Raw genomic sequence first — 18211 nt, forward strand, 5'->3', positions numbered from 1 at the left:
AGCTATTGCAACTGATTAGTCAGTGCTTTTGGCTAACCATTTCAGTAGCTTGGTTAAGCTTTTGTGCTCGCTTGCTAACTAGTTTTCAATTAAGTTTTTTTCAAATCAGTTGAGCTGCTCCACAGTCTTTCCACATACCCCCTGGCAACAGCAGAAGTACCCCTTGGGGTACAAGTTCTCCACCAAGGATGCACAGTCCTCTCAATTTATTATTTTAAATCAGAATAAATGTTTAGAAATCATTTTTTCTGAGTTTGTGTGAGCTTTAAATGACACATGGGATAAATGTACCATTCATGTCCAGTATTTCATCAGAAAATCACAAAATGTTTAAAAAAAATTACACATCTTGCAATGTTAGAGATCCTTAATCGATTCTTGGCTCGAAAACATAACTTGTTGTTCTGCCTCTGTCAGATTGTTACACCACCTTTTGACTGAAATCTGTTGACAGGTTTTTGAGGTATTATTCGAACCCAAAAATCAGACAAACACAACCTCTTCTGTGGCAATAAGCAATACACATAATGAGTTACAGCTCTGCTTTAAGACGAGATCGTAGCATCCATTTATTTTGATCATTTGGACTATTTTTGTGGTCACACTCCTGTTGTAGGATAACCAAGAAGAAGGAGTCAATCGTTTTCAGTGGTGGTCCTGCTCTGTAGAAATATGTGTGTCCTTTAACTCACAGCAGAGAATAAATACATAAATAAAGATGCTCGCTCTGTAAATGTTCATGTTCATGTTTTTGAGGCACTTTGAGCTTCAGCATTTAGCAGCAGCAGAGATCTCAGCTGGGGAGGATGAGCGCTCCGTCTCCTTCCTCTTCTGTGCGGCTTGTCTGCCCCCTGCTGGCGAGGAGGGGGGCTGGGAGTCCTGTTGGGAGTCTTCCTGGGAGAGCTGGGAGAGGAGGAGGTCCACACTCTGGACCAGAACAGACTCCAGAACCTTCTTCTCCTCTGAGGAGAACCGGCCCAGAACGTGACGCTCCACCGGCGTTTTCCCCGTCGGCCGGCCGATGCCGACCCGAAGTCTGGGCATCACCTGCGAGAGAGACGAGAGGACGTGAGACAATCCTGCTGGTTTACACACTGCGCTTGAGTTTATACATTTAAAGACAAAAAGTTTTCTTTCTCTATTTTTTTTTTTTTAAGATTCATTTTTGGGTAATTTTGAGGTCTTTATTTTGACATGACAGCCTACACATGAAAGGGGAGAGAGGGTGAATGACATGCAGCAAAGGAACTGAACCCACGGCCGCAGCAACAAGGACTGAGCCTCTCTATATGGGCGCACGCTCTACCAGGTGAGCTACCCAGGCGCCCTTCTTTGTCTTACGTCTTTTTTAAATTTTTTTTCAGTGGCAAACGTTTCAGCATCACACGTAAAGTTTCTTCAGAAAGTTTGGCCCAATTTTTATTGTTCACGTTTGTTCACAGAGTGCATTTGTGATTGGCACCTCCACTTCTGCATGCATATATATACTTTTTCTAGTTGTAGTCTGCTATGAATGTGTTTTATTTTACAATGCATGTATACATAAATGTTGCTATGTATACTTAACGTCTTTGGCAAAAAGTTCCTTTTGGATAAATAAAGTTCTTGAAAGATGTTTTCTAATCAATAACCACTATTGGAAGAAGTGTCTGTGTTTCTCTTGTAAAACAATTCAAACCTGTATTGTTGTGAACAGTTACTTACATCAGTCTGAAGACAGTCCACACAGGAGCGGACTCCATTATGACCTCTGTGAACGAGAGGAATTTCAGTTGAAGTTCAATTTGTATTCTTACTGTAATTTTCAACACAGGTGAATTTTTTTTCCCCATACATCGACTCTTTTCCACAAAATATTACATCAAGTATCCTACAACTTTCTTATATTTGTAATCCCAATGTTTGTTTTTGCACAACTGAATCTTGTCAATTACTTCACATAATAAGAAAACAATACATTTAGGTAATTATTTCTTAGAGGGAAGGAGATCCACCAGCGTTCAGGTCCAGACCTTCAAACTGCAGCATGGAGAAGTATATAAAGATTATTTTTTGGGCATTTGTAGGCCTTTATTGACAGGACAGCTGAAGAAATGAAAGGGGAGAGAGAGGGGGGAATGACATACAGCAAAGGGCTGCAGGTCGGAGTCGAACCTGGGCCTGCTGCATCGAGGAGTAAACTTCTATATATGGGCGCCCGCTCTACCAACTGAGCTATCTGGGCACCCAGCATGGAGAAGTATTAAGTCAATGTGATGAATGAAACCCACCTGGCACTTCCTCCGTGTTTGATGACGATTTTCCCCAGAGGTTTGTCCAGTTCATCGTGGACCAGCACGATGTCTTCAGGCCTGATGCCGTATTTACCAGCTAGAGAGGACACACAGACACGTTCAACGATAATAAATATCCAAATATTAACTGTCTTTTTTCATTTGTTCATTTTGACAAAACACCAAAAAGTTCTTAGTTTTTAGAGCCTAAAATAAAGTTTTCTTCCAAAGTTGAGGAAAAGTTTCTCAAATAGACAAACACGAAACAGTCAAACAAAAGAAATTAAATTGACAGAGAAAAGCAGCTAGCGAAGACAATATTGGCCATTTCTGCTTGAGCACGGTGGCTCAGTGGTTAGCACTTCTGCCTCACAGCAAGAAGGTTCTGGGTTCAAACCCAGGTCGTCCCAGGCCTTTCTGTGTGGAGTTTGCATGTTCTCCCCGTGCTTGCGTGGGTTTCCTCCGGGTGCTCCGGTTTCTTCCCACCATAAAAACATGCATGCAACTAGGACTGCAGTTGAAAATTAGCCGTCTGGCTAACACTGGCGCATTTACAGAAATGTTGATTAATGTGCATTGTCCTAATATAAATAAATAAAATCTTCTTCCTTCACCTTTTTCAAAGTCAAATTCAAGCACGTTTTAAGCATTGTCAAGCTTTTCCAGCACGTAACAACTATGGTAAATGAAATATTTATATATAATACATACTGTACACTCAGTGGTCACTTTATTAGGTACACCTGTAAAATAAATGTAAATGCTATTACTGATTTCTTATTTAACACGTTTTCAGGAAACTCCTAATTCATTAGAAATCCCCCAGCCCCACACACTGATGCTGCATGTTGTAGATTTAATGAATTATTTATCCCACAGAGGCCATTTATTAAATGACAAAGAAAAGAGACGGACGGAGAGAGGAATCGGATTTGCTTATAGAGCACTTTGAACAAAACCAATTAGTGGCAGAGCTGCAGAGGGCATACAGCGAAGATAACGATGAGAGTCTGTTCCTGAGCTCACTTTCGTTCATAAATACTCACAATGTAAATAAAATAAACACACAAACATCACTACATATTGCATAACACGACAGAGACAGACAGACCGACAGACACACACACCTGCTTTGGCCACTGACACTCCGTTGACGTTCATCAGCAGCCTGGGACGGAGCAGCACCACATGTGTTTGTTGTACCTCGGACACGATGACCTCACCGGACACATGCTTGTCGCCACGCCAACGGTCCGCAACGCCGAGCCGGGCAGCGAGCGCGCCGAGCACTGCCATGCCGACGCTGTGTCTGGTACCTTCCATCCCTGGGTTACCCAGCCCCACCACCTGTCACACACACACAACATTGAAAGCTACCCTTTATGCTGTTTTTGTTATTTTGAAGATTTAAGTATGTTTTAACTAATACTAATCTAACTGATAATCTTTATATTGGGTTTGACATGGACAAAACATATGAATAGCAATAAAAAACAAGGTCTTCAGATACATATTAAGGTATTGCTTTAGATTTGGACTATCACATATCAAAAGGAAATGCCTAGAGAGCAGGCAAAACACTATTATTTCCTTCTGATGTTGTGTTTTCTGCCTGAATTTATTCATTTGTTTTATATTTTTATCTTCCCCATGATTGTCTCTCAATACAAAAGTATGGTTTATGTTTCCAAAGCCTGATATATCCTATTCCTCTGTGAGCTCCATTGTTAAATCAAGTTTAATCAGATGATTGACAATGACAAATGGAATATTGCTTCTACAATAACAATTCTTCCTCCGAAAAAAAGCCAAAGAAGGTTAAAGTCAGCTGACATAAACACACAACACATATACAGTCGCTGCCTTGTACTGATGGTACTGATCCACTGGCAGCAGCAGCAGCTCTGTTAACAGAAACACTATAGACTACATTGTATTAGACGCTTTGGCTGCTGACACACTGCTAACATTGTGTTCTGCCTCTACACACTGTGCTTGTATTTATTTTCCTTTGAACAGGACACAGTGGAAAAAGGCTAGGAGAGGTTAACACATTGGAGGTCAAATGACAAAGTACATTATAGATGATGAATATGACTAGTCATTAAAAATAAAACAGAAATGCCAGATGATTGTCCTTATGGTGCCACGATGACAATTTAACTTGGCTGTTTTGTGTTTGCTCTGTCTCTATCAAATCCATTTTTGTGGCTAAACTTGGACAAAATGTCATTAGACCAATCAGTCGAATTACACTGGTAGTACAACAAAAACAGGTAACAAGCCAAACTCCATTCTAAAATCTAGCAATTTAACGCAGCCTTGAAGCAGCGAGCTCAATATTTAATTTGATATCTAGCCTAGAATGCAGCACTTAGTTTGAATGAAATGTATACCGAATTTAAATGTCTTGTAAAATGTATATGAAAAAGTATATTACAGGAGGCATACTATGTCCAATAAGCAAGACAGTAGACCTACTACATGGTCAGATTTTTGAATGGTGTTTGGTGGGATTTACCAATCCAGTCAAATTGATTTGCGATTATTGGCTTAGTAAATCTATGGTAGTCAAAGTTAAACAACTATACACGTATCTACAGTGTAGTCGACAAAATGTAGATGATGGGAGGTTAAACACTTACTAGCTTTCGGCGGCCTTGAGTGTGTATTTCTGCTTCAATTCCCATCAATGGTGTAAAGAGCTCACTCAGCAACACTCGGTTTAGGACTCTTGTTAAAAGTCGTCGCATCGTGACAAAGTTCAACAGCTTCATAAAAAAGAAGTACAAATTACCACAAAATCTACTTAAAACGGTGACTTTTTTCATTCGGCCCATAAAAAAAGTCTGTCAGCACTTATCATTACGTCAAATTTCAGACGTTTTCACACTGATTTACCCATAGACAGTATATAGGATTTACCGCGAGGAAACGACATTTCCTATGAGAATACCCTGTATGTTCACTGTGATTTCTCAATGGGATTTAATATATCCTAACTTAATCTTTAGCTATATTTTTCTTTTACCTTGACTTCATTGGCTAAGTTATATACGTAACTCAAGAGAGAAATGCAAATCTAAGTTTTGACATTAATATCTCAACTGTGTGAACTTTAAGTTATCTTGCAGGTAAGGTTAATGTTAGCTTAACGTTACTGTACCTTGTTGGCTAACTCAATACAGCACAACACCAACAGACGCACTTAAGAACAACCACGAAATAGGTTCAAAACCCGTGAGGTTAACATATAAGCTAATAACATATATATCGAGAATGTATGCATTATTTTTTAAATATTCTCATGTCTTATTTGAGGTTACATAGCTGTCGGTCATGCCATGTCTCTTTCACAAAAGTCAACGAGTGTCAGAAAGACAACCGAGTGAACAGGGTTTTCCTTCTCTGATAGGCGACAGCGCCATCTAACTTGGTTACTGAAAATTACATATTAGAGTTATTCTCGATCAACAAATGTTATGTTTTCAGATGCTGTATTAACCAGAAAATACAGCGGTTGTGTATCAAATAGTGACACACTGGTGGTGGTCGGTGTCCTACCCATCACCATACACCTTCAACTAATTGGGAGTTCATTAGTGACAATGACATCACCTGCTGATTTTGAATCAGAAGAATGTAAAAATGATATCATCATCATGTTTTCATTAAAACCAACATTGTTTCAGTTTTTGCTCTTCTACGTTTATTTAATAACTTAAGTTTCTAGCTAATTGTCAGATTCATATAAAATATAAAAAATTCAATCAACAAATAAATTAGATATTATTCGCTTTCCAACGTTATAGTAACTTTGTGACCTAAACCATATCAATATAACCCACTTTTACCTCCACTACGACACTCTAAAGGTTTGCATGCTTTCTGAAATCTAAAGAACTTTGAGTGACCCAATAAAAAAAAAAAAAATGAGAATAATGAAAAAAAAAAAAACATGGATTTAACCAATGCTTTTTAATTATTTCTACAATAGTTTGGTTTACAATTCCCTGGCATATTTGTTATATTTTGTGATATTTTATTTCAATATGATTTATGAAATATTGATGCCCTATCTTTGTAACTGGACAAGAGGTAAGTGGAATAAATAATCTGAAAATTACTTTCAAAAGTCGAGTCAGTGACAATCGGTGGCCCACATATTTCATAGTTAAAGGAAAACACAAAAAAAACTCGTCAAAAGATTTGTCATTATATTTATTTGGAAAACAGAGTTTTTCTCAACTTTCTCAACATTTGCCTTTTGAGCTGTAGGTCCAACCGACTGGTAATCAGCCTTGGGTTGGGGAGCAGGGAACAGCGTCTGTCACCGGTTGACATCTCTCCACCACAGCGCTGATCTCGCCCACGCTCACGCCGTCGTACGTGCCTGTGATGTACGTCCAGTGGGTTTCTCCGTTGTGATTGGTCCTGCTCAGCCTGCCAGTGTAGGGGATGTCTGCCGTCATCTTCCTGCCGTCCATCCTCACGGTGCAGGAGTGGTTGGGTGGGACAACCAGCTCCACGGAGACGGAGTGACTGATGGACTCCACTATGCTGGTTCCCTCTGAGAAGGTCACCGTCTGCTCCTTGGTATAGTCCACGGTCCCCGGGCCAAGGATGGGCACTTTGGCCTTCATGGTGGAGATGGTGCCGTTGCGCGTCTCTCTGCCAATGTCCCAGGTCTTCGCTACCGAACTGGTCTTCTCCAGGCTCACAGTCTTTTCCACAGTTCTGCACTCCAGGTTGGTGACTTTGGTGAGCTTCAGGGCCTCCGGAGGATGGTGGAACAGCTCCATCTGGTCGATGAGATACTCCACGTGAGAGATGTGCTGGCTGTAGCTGTCTCTGTTGATAGCGAGAACCTGGTATTTCTTGTACCAGTACTCATCGCCCTCCCAGGGAAGGAAGAAGGCCTCGTGCTGGGTCACCACTTTGCCAAGACCGTACTTGTTTTTGCCCACATATATTTCTGAGTTGGGACAGGTTTTGATGGCGTAACTGGGGACTGACCCGTACGAATCTTCAACCCATTGCAGGAACTCAAAGTGGTCAACGTTGACCAGCATTTCAAACTTGGAGGACGCGTACTCTTTGTCAGCGTACGGGTACTGGCAGAAGCTCCCTTTGCTGGGAGTGTAGAAGCCGGCCTCGCAGTTGACTTTGCACACGTAGTCGGTGCGTTCGGTGTAGCCGTTGAAGATGGCCACGGCGCCGTTTGGGAGGGAGCCGTTCCATGTCACCCACTTGAGGTTGGCGTGCTCACCAAACATGGGTAAGGAATGTGAGGACGTCCCAGTTTCTGGGATCTCTCTGATTTGAGGAGGCTTGATGACTTCACGGGAGGGGACAACATCTTCCAGTGTAGGGTTAAGCCATGGCTCTGGAAAGACATATAGAAACTGGCACTAGGTTTTGATATAAAACTTTTTTTCAGGAGAGACTGAGAGAACTCAGAACATTTAGAGAAAACAGGATCAAAACAATTTTGACAATTAAAGTGAAAATCACCCTAATAAAATCTCGTCTTGATTAAAACCTGATACACTTGCTGTAAACCAACTCATACAGCTGTAACACAAGCAACATTGTTCACATACTGTACTTCCCTGTGCACTTTGTATCTAGGGGCAGATAAGGTTCAATCATTCCTGCCCATCACCATAATATCTTCTGTGAAAACTTCAGAATGTGCAATATTGATATACCGCTTTCATGCACTTTATTGCTTCTTGCAGGATGCACACAGCTGACAGATTGAGGCTATGCAAGATGTAAATAAAAGCAGATGTATCATGAGTCTAATTATGTTTTGGATCAACCATCATCTGATGGATATCGATCATAAATTGGCTTGTTGGTTCCGTAATATTATGTTTTTCATTTATGCTGATGGTCATTTTTAAGGACCAGACATCGGTGTTGTGAAAAGGTGCATAGCATATATTGCAGCTCTCTATTTGATGGTCTGCCCAGGTAAAACTATAGTATCATGGCGAAGGTGACTCACTGCTGGCTTGTTCTTGCCCATCCTGCAGCTGGGAGACATAGAGCAGCGGGTCAGACAGCATCGCTGGGCTGCAGAGCTGCAGCAGTGCCAAGACAACAGCGACACACCACCTCATCTGGACACATAGGGGAAACACAAGCCGCGTGTCAGCATCACTGGAAATTTAGCAGAAACTCATTAATCCTACAAAAGTACAAACTCTAGGTTATGGTTGAGGCTGGTCATGACCTCCTTTAGAAGCTGATCGACTCATTTCTCATTAATTAACCAACACGAATATTGGGGAAATGAATTAACAAAGGGAGCCAAGTTAAATAAAGATGGTTTCATGATTCTTTTAATCTGTTTCTTAATAATTTCTGGTTTGTAATGAAATGAAAAATGTACCCAAACTGTCAGAGTTTTCAGACACAAATCAGTCCATCTTGTACTTTACATGTTGTTATGCTGTCTGAATAGATGAAGGCTCAGTTAGAACAAGTATTGCAATGCAACAATTAATGAAGTTATTAGTTACAAGTGTTTAACTTTGGGAACCACACCTTGACCTGGAAATAATGAGCAACTTGTAGAGGATTGAGATGGCTCTTCTAACTTAATAATAAAACATGTCAGTCTGCATTTATGATTGGGGGGTGTCTTCCAATGTTGCATGCAATTTAGCCCCAATAATATTCAGGAATATTGTTAAAATGAGGATCATCTCAGTTACCAAAATGCTAAAACATTAAAGGAAATTAGTGAAAAGAAACAGTTCTAATAATGTACAACTTTGTAATACTATTAAACAAATGGTAGAAAGATTAAATGTTCTCACATACAGCATGAAAATAAAATGTATTGCTTCATGTAACTGAATAAAAAGCTGCCAGGTTTGGTGCCAACACAGATTTATAACTAAGGCAGCAGTATTATTAATTGGATGCCCCTTCATGTATTATTACTTCAAGAGAAGCCTTAATAAATTATTTCTGGATACCCTTTCTAGTAAAAAAAAAAGAAAAGAAATAGTAACAAAAACAGGAAAACAAATAACCACAGTGTTCTAAATTATTTAAAATTCAAATATTTGAGATCCATTTATTGATTGTCAATCAATGCCATGCACCGTAGGAGAATAATCAGACAGAATGCTGTTAATCAGCACTTCATTCAGATACAGAGAAGCAGCTTTTACCTCGACAGGTTCCTCGTGCAGTGACGCTGCCTGCAATATGTGCTGAGTTTTAAAACCTCCCTGCAGACTTATTGCCCGCAATAAACCGAAAGAGAGAGAGAGAAAGAGAAAGAGAGAGAGAGAGAGAGAGAGAGAGAGCTACAGCAAGTCCTTGCCCATTGACCCAGCGTTTGTTTTTTCTCTCCTGCTGCTCAGTTTGTGTTAGAGTCAAAGGAAAGACTCAGAGCAGAACCGAGAAATGAAATATTCCTCCAATATTTTAAAACTCTTATAAGGGAGATAAAAAGGCATGTTTGTTTTTTCACTGGGAGCTGACCAGTACAACCTCTGTCCTCTCTGTTTCACTGCCTTGCTCAAGGACACTGTAGAAACAAAGACAGCGAGAAGAAGACAAGCTTTCCCTGGAAGGTCTGGATTCAAAACAGAGACCTTCATGGCCTAATTCTTTATTCAGGTTTCATAATTTATTATGTCATTAGACCACTGAAGGGCTTAACATTAACATTTGAATATGTTTAATAGCATATCATTTGAATAAAACAATTCTACTGCAATAGCTACAGTTTATACAGTTTTTACATGCTTATGCTTTGAGTTGCTAGCCAGTGAAAACCATTTATGTCCAAATAATGATTTCCATGCTTTCAGATCATTTTAATAATCTAGCCTATGTTCCTTCATGGGTTAATAGAATTCTCCGTTTTCTTAGGCTCATTATAAAAACTTAAAGATTAAGTTAAAAAAAAAAAACATTAAAATGACTTCTAACTTCTAAAAATAATATTTTGGAAACAACACAAAAAAAACAGTTACAAGTTTGCACCTCGTGGCAGGAACTCTTACACATCTTTAGTGTTTCTGTTGTTTTTGTTAAGTCTAGCCTGTACGGTGTGTGTGGACTGTCTAGTACAAATAACCCTTATAATTTATAGGTTATTGCCTCTCTGAACACTTTTAGCTATGGAAATTGTTAATTTTGAGGCAACAAATTGAGGAGTCAGACTCCAGGTTCTACCTGTCAACCTGTCGGCCATGTGCGATTTATTTAAAGTCCCCATCCAGACACTTTTTAAAGTATTTAAAAATACTCTGCTATGCTTAATATTTTATTTAACATGGTCTTCCTACACAAAAAGTAAATGAAGCTGCACTTTCATATGGCTCTTTGTAGTTTTGCTTATTTAAAGCTAATGTACTTGCACTTACTACTTGTTGTCTGGAATTTGCACCTTCAGGGTTGAAAGGACTTAATTGGAAGTCACTTTGGATAAAAGCTTCAACTAAATGACATGTAATGTAAAAACAAAAAAACTCTGAAAAGGGACTGGATCTGGCCTCACGCCCTGCACACCATTGCTGCTTGCGCGAGGTTGAACGGTGAAAGAGCAGTTTGCATCAAGATGGCGAGAAACATCGTATTCAACCATGTTTGAGCCTCACGCTGGATGCAGACAGGAGGCACCGGCGCCTCGAGCGGGGATTCAACGTTACATCGCGTTTTCGCTCTCTTTACTGACAGTCCTGCACAGGAGTTTTATTTTGTTGCTTTGGCATATTAGAAAAGACAGCGATTGGCTTTTGAATTTGTGAGGTACAAACTGTAGCTTACATGGTATATGTTTAAACGTCCGATTTTAGGGAAGTGCACAGATATCTCCCCCTTCAGGAGAGGAATGTAAAAACACCTCTCTAGTGACAAACTTTGCACAGATACGAGTCAGTAAAGTCAAGGTCAGACATTGGTCTTATTTTTGTTGTGATACCGGGTTGTCTTGTTTCCCTGCACAACCAGAACGAGCAACAGATAGGTTAGGTCAAGGCCATCATTCTGACCTACTTTGTCCTCGGCTAGAAACATCTATCGGCAGCCATCAAGGAGTGTAAAAAGACAATTCATGCTGATAATGATAACAGGGTTCTTTATTGATCTGAAACAGCCCTCTCCCCTCCTCCTGCTATGAATTTACTGTTTGATTAGACTGTTAAAAGTGCTTCATAAATAAATTTGCCCGGGTTTAACGCCCGTATCTATGGGGCGATAGAGGATTGCATGATGTCCAAAGTGCTATGGCGCCATTTCTACATTGATGACAAGATACATTATGTTTAGATAAGCTTAGGATGGGAACATAGTGATTAGATCCCCTGTCATAGTGGTTCATTGATTAAGAAGGTCCTTGTTACGTAATGGCTCCAGCTGCCAAGATTAAACCAGACGATAAGTCGCTCAACCCGAACATTGTTCCGCACGTACAGCCCTATCATTGAGAATCGCTGATGTCATGGCCATCTCTGTGCGTCCTTGAGACAGAAAGTTATTATCAATTTATTTATTTGAGTCTGAATGAGGACTCTGTGTGAAGAAAGGCGGTGTAAAAGTCATTTACATACACAAAAATGCACTGTCACGGCCTTCAGCTGCTTCAGCATTCAGCTGACTGTGAACGTGTTTAATGCAACTTTATATTACGTTATTCAGATTCAGTGTATTATTCAGATGCATATTGTGCGTGACGAGCAGTGATGATGTTATTCTTCCTGACCATCGTATTTTGAGCTGATTGTATGGGAAACAAGGCAGGCTTTTCTCATATAGGAAAGTCTTTGTTTAATTTGCAGAGTCAAAGGTTTATAATTACTGTATTCAGTGTCAGAGCTGAACGTTTTATAATCCAAATTTGTGAATGGGAAGATAAACTTTTACTTCTTTATTAATTCACATGCAGAAGCATTGTGTCCAACCTGAAGTGAACCACAGAGACAAGCTGTAGAATACTATTAGTGCTGTACAAAATGAACTAGGGTCTACAGTCATGCAAGCAGTTCTGTGAAGCTGTGCTTTGAGCTTGCATGCTAACATCAGCATGCAAAAATGCTCATGACAATATGCTAACATAGGGATGTTAAGCAGGTTTAATGTCTACCAGAAAAAAAGCGGAGAAACTGCTTTCAGGTAATACGCTCCAAGACTGTGGAACACCAGCTGCATTAGAAATGCAAGGTCTGATGACACTTTTCAAACTCAACTGAATATCTACTTAATCAGGCTGGCCTTTAGTGTAGTTTGCTTTTAGCTTTTTCTACTGCCACTGTTACTACTTTAAGCTCTGTGTGGTGATGGCGCAGTAGATATGACACATGCCTTTGGTGTGGGAGACCTGGGTTTGATCCCCACAGCGATACATCAACCAATGTGTCCCTGAGCAAGACACTTAACCCATAGTTGCTCCAGAGGTGTGCAACCTATGACATATATAGCAATTGTAAGTCGCTTTGGATAAAAGCATCAGCTGAATGACATGTAATATATTTCTATAGTCCTTTATTCTATTGCTATGCACTTATAAGAGCAGAATAAATATGGCTATGTAATATGAACAGTGCATGAACAACATGTACAGATATGTGCAATGTAGTAGCAGTGACATTATAATAGTAGTAAGAATAATATAGATATATGTAGTGTATTAGCAGAATATATAATAAGAAAAACACAATAAATATGGATATTCTGTATGAACTATATTACAGATATCTACAGTATGTACAGCTATGTGCAGTGTGGTAACATTATAAGAGTAGTAAGAATAAGTGTATGTGCAGGATGAATAGTATAAAGGGCAGTAGAATATGGCTATTTATAGGTGTAATTACAGTATGTACATTTGTAAATAAATATATTTATTCTGCTCTTCTAACACTGCAATATATTTCTTGTCCTGCCTATGCACCACCTGTCTATACTTGAATATCACATTGCACTTTTCTGCTTTTTTGCACTTCTGGTTGGAAGCAAACTGCATTTCTTCATCTTTGTACTTGTACACTGCAAAATGACAATAAAGTTGAATCTAAATCTAAATCTAAAATGTGTCTTATGTATGTTGTTTTTTATAAATATGTATTAGGCCTTTTTAATGAATTACTACCACTGTACATTGTCACTAACAACTTTGACCTACTGTGAATCAATCCACCTTTTATTTCTTATTTCTTATGCATTTATTTGTTTACCATTTTCTTGTTTTAACGTTTTTGCTTAATCAACAACTAAAACTATGCAATGCTACTGGCAGATTCTTTTATTTTAAAAAGTATTTTCAACATGTAAAGTTTTCTTCTAGACACAGAAAGACACAAAATACATTTTCCATTTACCACACAGCATGTGCATGGCATATTTCTTTTTATTTTGACACATCATTTGCTTTCAATATCACAAATATCAGATGTTGTTTAAAAATATATCTTTTGTTTGAGTTTTCCATCAGTCTTTTAAGGACATGGCTTGGCGTCAGCTACCGGTTCACAGCGGTCCACCACGGCTCGGACTTCTCCGATCTGGACTCCGTCATATGTCCCCGAGATGGACGTCCACTGGGTCTCTCCATTGCGGTAGGTGCGGCTGAGGCGGGCTGTGTAGGGGATGTCGGCTTTGAGCTTGCGTCCCTCCATACGGACTCTGCAGGAGTGGTTTGGCGGGATGCTGAGCTCCACAGACACGGAGTGGCTGAGCGACTCCACCACTGTGGTTCCCCTGGAGAACTGCAGCGTCTTCTCTGCGCCTATCTCAATGCCCCCGGAGCCGATGAAGGGGATTTTAGCTGTGATGCTGCCAGTGACACCCAACATGGTGGATCGGCCGATGTTCCAGGTGGTCTCCACCTCTGTGGTCTTTGAGATGGTGACTGTCTTCACCACCGTCTGGCAGTCGTTGTTGGTGACACCGGAGATGCGCATGGTCTCAGGAGGATACTGGAAGATGGCGACATCATCGATGGCATACTTGACGTCAGTGATCTGCTGGCTGTAGGCATCTCTGTTGATGGCCAGGACCTGGTAACTTTTGTACCAATACTCATCGCCTTCCCAAGGCAGAAAGAAGGCCTTGAACTGAGGAACAACCTTCCCGAGGCCGTACTTGTTCTTCCCAACGTAGATGCCAACACCCGGGCAGGTCCCGACTGAATGCTGGGCCACTGAACCGTAGGAGCCGTCCTTCCACTCCAGGAACTCAAAGTTGTCCTTGTTGGCCAGGATCTCAAACTCGGGGGCGTAGTACTCTCTGTTTCCGTAGGGGTAGCGGCAGTAGGGGCCCAGGCTGGGGTTGTAGAAGCCGGCCTCACACTTGTACTTGCAGACATAGTCGGTGCGCTCGGTGTAGCCGTTGTAGATCGCAACGGCTCCGTTGGGCAAAGAGCCGCTCCAGGTCAGCCACTCCAAGTTGACGTTATCACCGAACATGTAGGAGGAAGGGAGATCCTGCTGCTGCTCCAGGTCAGCAGGATTTAGAGGACCCAACACCACATTGCCAGCTGGTTCAGGCACCACACCCTCCAGCTCTGGGTTCAGTAAGGAAACTGTGTAAAAAAAAGACAGATAGACAGACAGTTTACACATTGACCACACACACATGCTATAATAAGGAAAACTAATTAAACTGAAAATTAGCTTAGCAAGAGTCAGAGGACCCGACACCAGGGACCAGACCGTCTGGATCATTGGGAAAACATCTGCTTCAGAATTAATTTAGCCTGCTTGGTTAGGTATACAACAGCTGCAACCCAAAGCTACCATCTGCGTCTGTTTATGTCACAAGAAATATAGAATATATGAAATGTTTACCTTTCCTGTGCTGTGTACTCTTCTTCACAATGTCCTTCAGACTGGCTGAGGACAGAGCCAGCAGGGCCAGCAGCAAGAACACTGACTGCTTCATCTGGAGATGAAACACAAAAGGCTTTCAGTCATAAAGTTTTCAACTCAACATGTGAAATACATTTCTAAGTCATAATACATTAATACATTTCTGCTCAGAACATGTTGCCCTTTTAAAAAATGCCTTTGTCTTTCACAATGTTACACATTATCTACAACCTCTGACTTATCATCAGTACACATTGGTGTTAAACAACACAACAATCTAAAATAATAACTGTATCCCAAAAGGTTTAAAGGAGTTTTCGTGTGTGTGTGTTCATTTGGATTTTTTGTTCGAAATCCACCATGGACATTTATTTTGTAAGAAAAGCTGTCGGGAGGAATTACAACTTCAAGTAAGTATTGACACTTTTGACGCATGTACATTTTACTTATCTATATATATGTATAATTTTTATCTTGATTTGTTTTTATTATGTATATGTCTTTATTCTCATTTTAACTTTAACCCTTTTTAAGCAAAACCTTAGGAGCACGCTAAATTTTATTTCACTACATACTTTTATATGTGAAAGATAAACTTAGAATTATGTATGATAATAATAAAAATAAATAAATCATTTCAATAACTTAGTAGGAGTACCGTGTCGGTTTTTCCCCATGAAATGTTTACACTGTATTCATCATCAACTTATATTTTGATTACAATTTATTATTAATAATTAGATTTATACTGTAGTTTCAGTTCAATATAATTAAAACAATAACTTTATTTATTCATAGTGGGTCAATTAGGAAGTATGTAGATGGGTAAATATATATCTAGAGATTTTTTTTCTTTACTCAGAGATGGCAAAAGTACTCACTTCCTGTAGTCAGGTAGAAGTACAGATACGTGTGTTAAAAAATACTCTGGCAAAAGTAGAAGTACTGATTTAACTTCTTTACTCAAGTAAAAGTAACAGGCTTGGAAGTAAAAGTAGCCTTGCGAATGACAACCATTTTTTATACTAAGCTACCTGGACCACACAAATGTTATTAGAGTGCAAGCTGAGAAATGTCAGTGGACATGGAAAAAGGCTCTTTTTATGCCATTGCCTATATTTTAAATGGATGTCTGCCAATAGGCCTAAAACATAACATATATGATTATTGTGACAGAGACTGGGACTCCAGGTTAATAAGATTCTGACTGAGTAGTAAGATATGAATTCAATTGTGATTCAGTGAGAATTCACAGATCCAGTTTCTCTTTTTTAATCTTCCCTTTAACATTTAAAGGAATCTACATGTATGTGTGTGTGCTCAAATATGGCTTCTGGAAAGAAAATAAAGGATAAAATATGAATTACTAAACAGACATTAATTAAGAAGTTCCCCATACAGTTACGCAGCACATTCACCAGGAGTCATTCTTGATGCCTACTATCTCAAACATCTCTCAGAGATAAGGCCAAGGATGATTGGGAAAGTCTTGCTGCTTGTCTGCCAAATCTCTGGGATCTCCGTTTTCTTCATTTTCAACCATGTCGCCATCCATACTACTATGTGCTAACGTTACCGCCACAATGATTTGCCGCGAATGAATGCCGCCGAATCTGTCGAACCGTCTTGTAGTTGTGCGTCAAGTGCAACGTATATTCCCATTCAATTAGATTGAATTCGGTATTGATGACGCAAAACTGAAAACACTGAAACTATTTGAAACTAAAGTAGGCCTAACGAGCCAATTTCTTAAAATGTAAGAGATTCGTGTTAAAATGTAAGGAGTAAGTAAAAAGTCGGCACAAAAATAAATAGTAAAGTAAAAATATGTGAAAAATCTGAGTACAGTAACAAAGTATTTGTACTTCGTTACTTCCCATCTCTGTATTTACTTGACAAATCATTGCAACAATTAATTAACAAAAAATATTATATCATAAAAGAAAAGCGCTATAACCAATTTATACATGGATTAGTGGAGATTATTGCCACTTGATCATGATCATCAGTGATTGTCCTGAGTCTGATTGATAAGAAACTGAACAGCACTCACCCTTACAGTTGATCCCTACTGAGTCCACAGCCACTCGCCTCCAGGTTTATATGTGCTGGTTTATGGCTGAACTATAAAGCAGACTGTGCACTTTCACTCTGTCTGACCAATTAACTGAAACTGGCGCAGTGAGTTTGTGAACAGCTGTCAGTGTCTTTCTTAACTTAGATGGAATTTATTTTCTCTAAAAAGTTATTTTTTCCTGCCTGTTAGTTAGTCTATTGCTTTCTCTGCAAAAATTTTTTTATGGATTTCCATAAAATGTTCTGCATGTGTTAGATTTTGGCCCACCATGACTGGCTGAGTCTAATGACTAAGCTTACAGACTCGATACCATTCCATTATGTTAATCTAGCGCTTTGGATGCTTTGGTCCAAATAGACTTACAATAAGTACATTTAACCATTACATTACATGTCATTTAGCTGACGCATTTATCCAAAGTGACTTACAATATGTCAGAGGTCGCACACCTCTGGAGCAACTAACCTTAACCTTAGTAGGAACAAGAGCAAGGTGTCATCAAAAATGTAAGAGCCTCCCCTCCAATCACCTCCGCCAAGAAATCATGTTTTTGGTTTGGTTTCTTGGTTTGTTTGTCAGCAGGATTACGGAAAACTACAAGCCTGATTTTCATGGAAGTTGTTGGAAGGGTGTAGCATGGGCCAAGGAAGAATCTATTGAATTGTGGAGCCGACCCGAATCACAGGGCGGATACATAAATAATTTGTCAGGTTCATTAACATTGCGAGAAAGGGCGTGGCTTTGGCGGAGGTCTGTGCTCTCCGATTGCACTTCTAATTATCTATAGTGATGGACAAGTCTCAGTGGGGCATCCCTTCTCCTGAAGGAATATGAGCCCAGTCTGGTCTAAGCTGAATTTTAGGTTGAGCCTTGACATCCATTACAAGATATAGTGATGCATACCTAGTGTCAAATGGGAGACTGACAAGAATAGCTGGGTGTCATCAGCAGAGGAGGGAGAAGTCTAAAGTTATGGTGACATGTTTCTGCAGTCAAGAAACCCTTTTAAATTCAAATTTAAAATG

General features: G+C 39.8%; 3 protein-coding genes across 4 annotated transcripts; all 3 read right to left on the reverse strand.

The window, feature by feature from the left end:
• Nucleotides 1-539: 539 nt before the first annotated feature.
• ptrh1 (peptidyl-tRNA hydrolase 1 homolog) lies at nucleotides 540-5652 on the reverse strand. 2 transcript variants are annotated; one of them, XM_039804623.1, is made up of 6 exons: nucleotides 5440-5651; nucleotides 4919-5044; nucleotides 3401-3620; nucleotides 2271-2370; nucleotides 1705-1750; nucleotides 540-1047 (listed from the first exon to the last, which is right to left on the reverse strand). In XM_039804623.1, the coding sequence occupies exons 2-6, from the start codon at nucleotides 5024-5026 to the stop codon at nucleotides 769-771; spliced, it is 753 nt and encodes a 250-aa protein (XP_039660557.1). In that variant the 5' UTR covers nucleotides 5027-5044; nucleotides 5440-5651; the 3' UTR covers nucleotides 540-768. The 2 variants fall into 2 exon arrangements, with proteins under 2 accessions (XP_039660557.1, XP_039660555.1); XM_039804621.1 differs by having other exon boundaries at nucleotides 4919-5652.
• Nucleotides 5653-6475: 823 nt separating this feature from the next.
• LOC120560051 (natterin-3-like) lies at nucleotides 6476-9533 on the reverse strand. Its single transcript, XM_039802157.1, has 3 exons — nucleotides 9464-9533; nucleotides 8287-8401; nucleotides 6476-7659 (listed from the first exon to the last, which is right to left on the reverse strand). The coding sequence occupies exons 2-3, from the start codon at nucleotides 8399-8401 to the stop codon at nucleotides 6569-6571; spliced, it is 1206 nt and encodes a 401-aa protein (XP_039658091.1). The 5' UTR covers nucleotides 9464-9533; the 3' UTR covers nucleotides 6476-6568.
• Nucleotides 9534-13615: 4082 nt separating this feature from the next.
• Nucleotides 13616-17183, reverse strand: LOC120561010 (natterin-3-like). Its single transcript, XM_039803961.1, has 3 exons — nucleotides 17163-17183; nucleotides 15089-15182; nucleotides 13616-14823 (listed from the first exon to the last, which is right to left on the reverse strand). Exons 2-3 carry the CDS (start codon nucleotides 15180-15182, stop codon nucleotides 13739-13741), a joined length of 1179 nt encoding a protein of 392 aa, XP_039659895.1. The 5' UTR covers nucleotides 17163-17183; the 3' UTR covers nucleotides 13616-13738.
• Between the last annotated feature and the right edge of the window lie 1028 nt (nucleotides 17184-18211).

This window comes from Perca fluviatilis, chromosome 6 (assembly GCF_010015445.1).
Source record: "Perca fluviatilis chromosome 6, GENO_Pfluv_1.0, whole genome shotgun sequence".
Classification (NCBI taxonomy): domain Eukaryota; kingdom Metazoa; phylum Chordata; class Actinopteri; order Perciformes; family Percidae; genus Perca; species Perca fluviatilis.

Coding starts and splice junctions, on each gene's coding strand:
- LOC120560051 (XM_039802157.1), bottom strand. CDS start 8,401: ATGAGGTGGTGTGTCGCTGTTGTCTTGGCACTGCTGCAGCTCTGCAGC. Junction 7,660..8,286: donor TGGGCAAGAACAAGCCAGCA/GTGAGTCACCTT, acceptor ATGTCTTTCCAG/AGCCATGGCTTAACCCTACA.
- LOC120561010 (XM_039803961.1), bottom strand. CDS start 15,182: ATGAAGCAGTCAGTGTTCTTGCTGCTGGCCCTGCTGGCTCTGTCCTCA. Junction 14,824..15,088: donor GAGTACACAGCACAGGAAAG/GTAAACATTTCA, acceptor TTTTTTACACAG/TTTCCTTACTGAACCCAGAG.
- ptrh1 (XM_039804621.1), bottom strand. CDS start 5,113: ATGGGCCGAATGAAAAAAGTCACCGTTTTAAGTAGATTTTGTGGTAAT. Junction 3,621..4,918: donor CTCAAGGCCGCCGAAAGCTA/GTAAGTGTTTAA, acceptor TGTGTGTGACAG/GTGGTGGGGCTGGGTAACCC. Junction 1,751..2,270: donor AAACACGGAGGAAGTGCCAG/GTGGGTTTCATT, acceptor TCTCGTTCACAG/AGGTCATAATGGAGTCCGCT.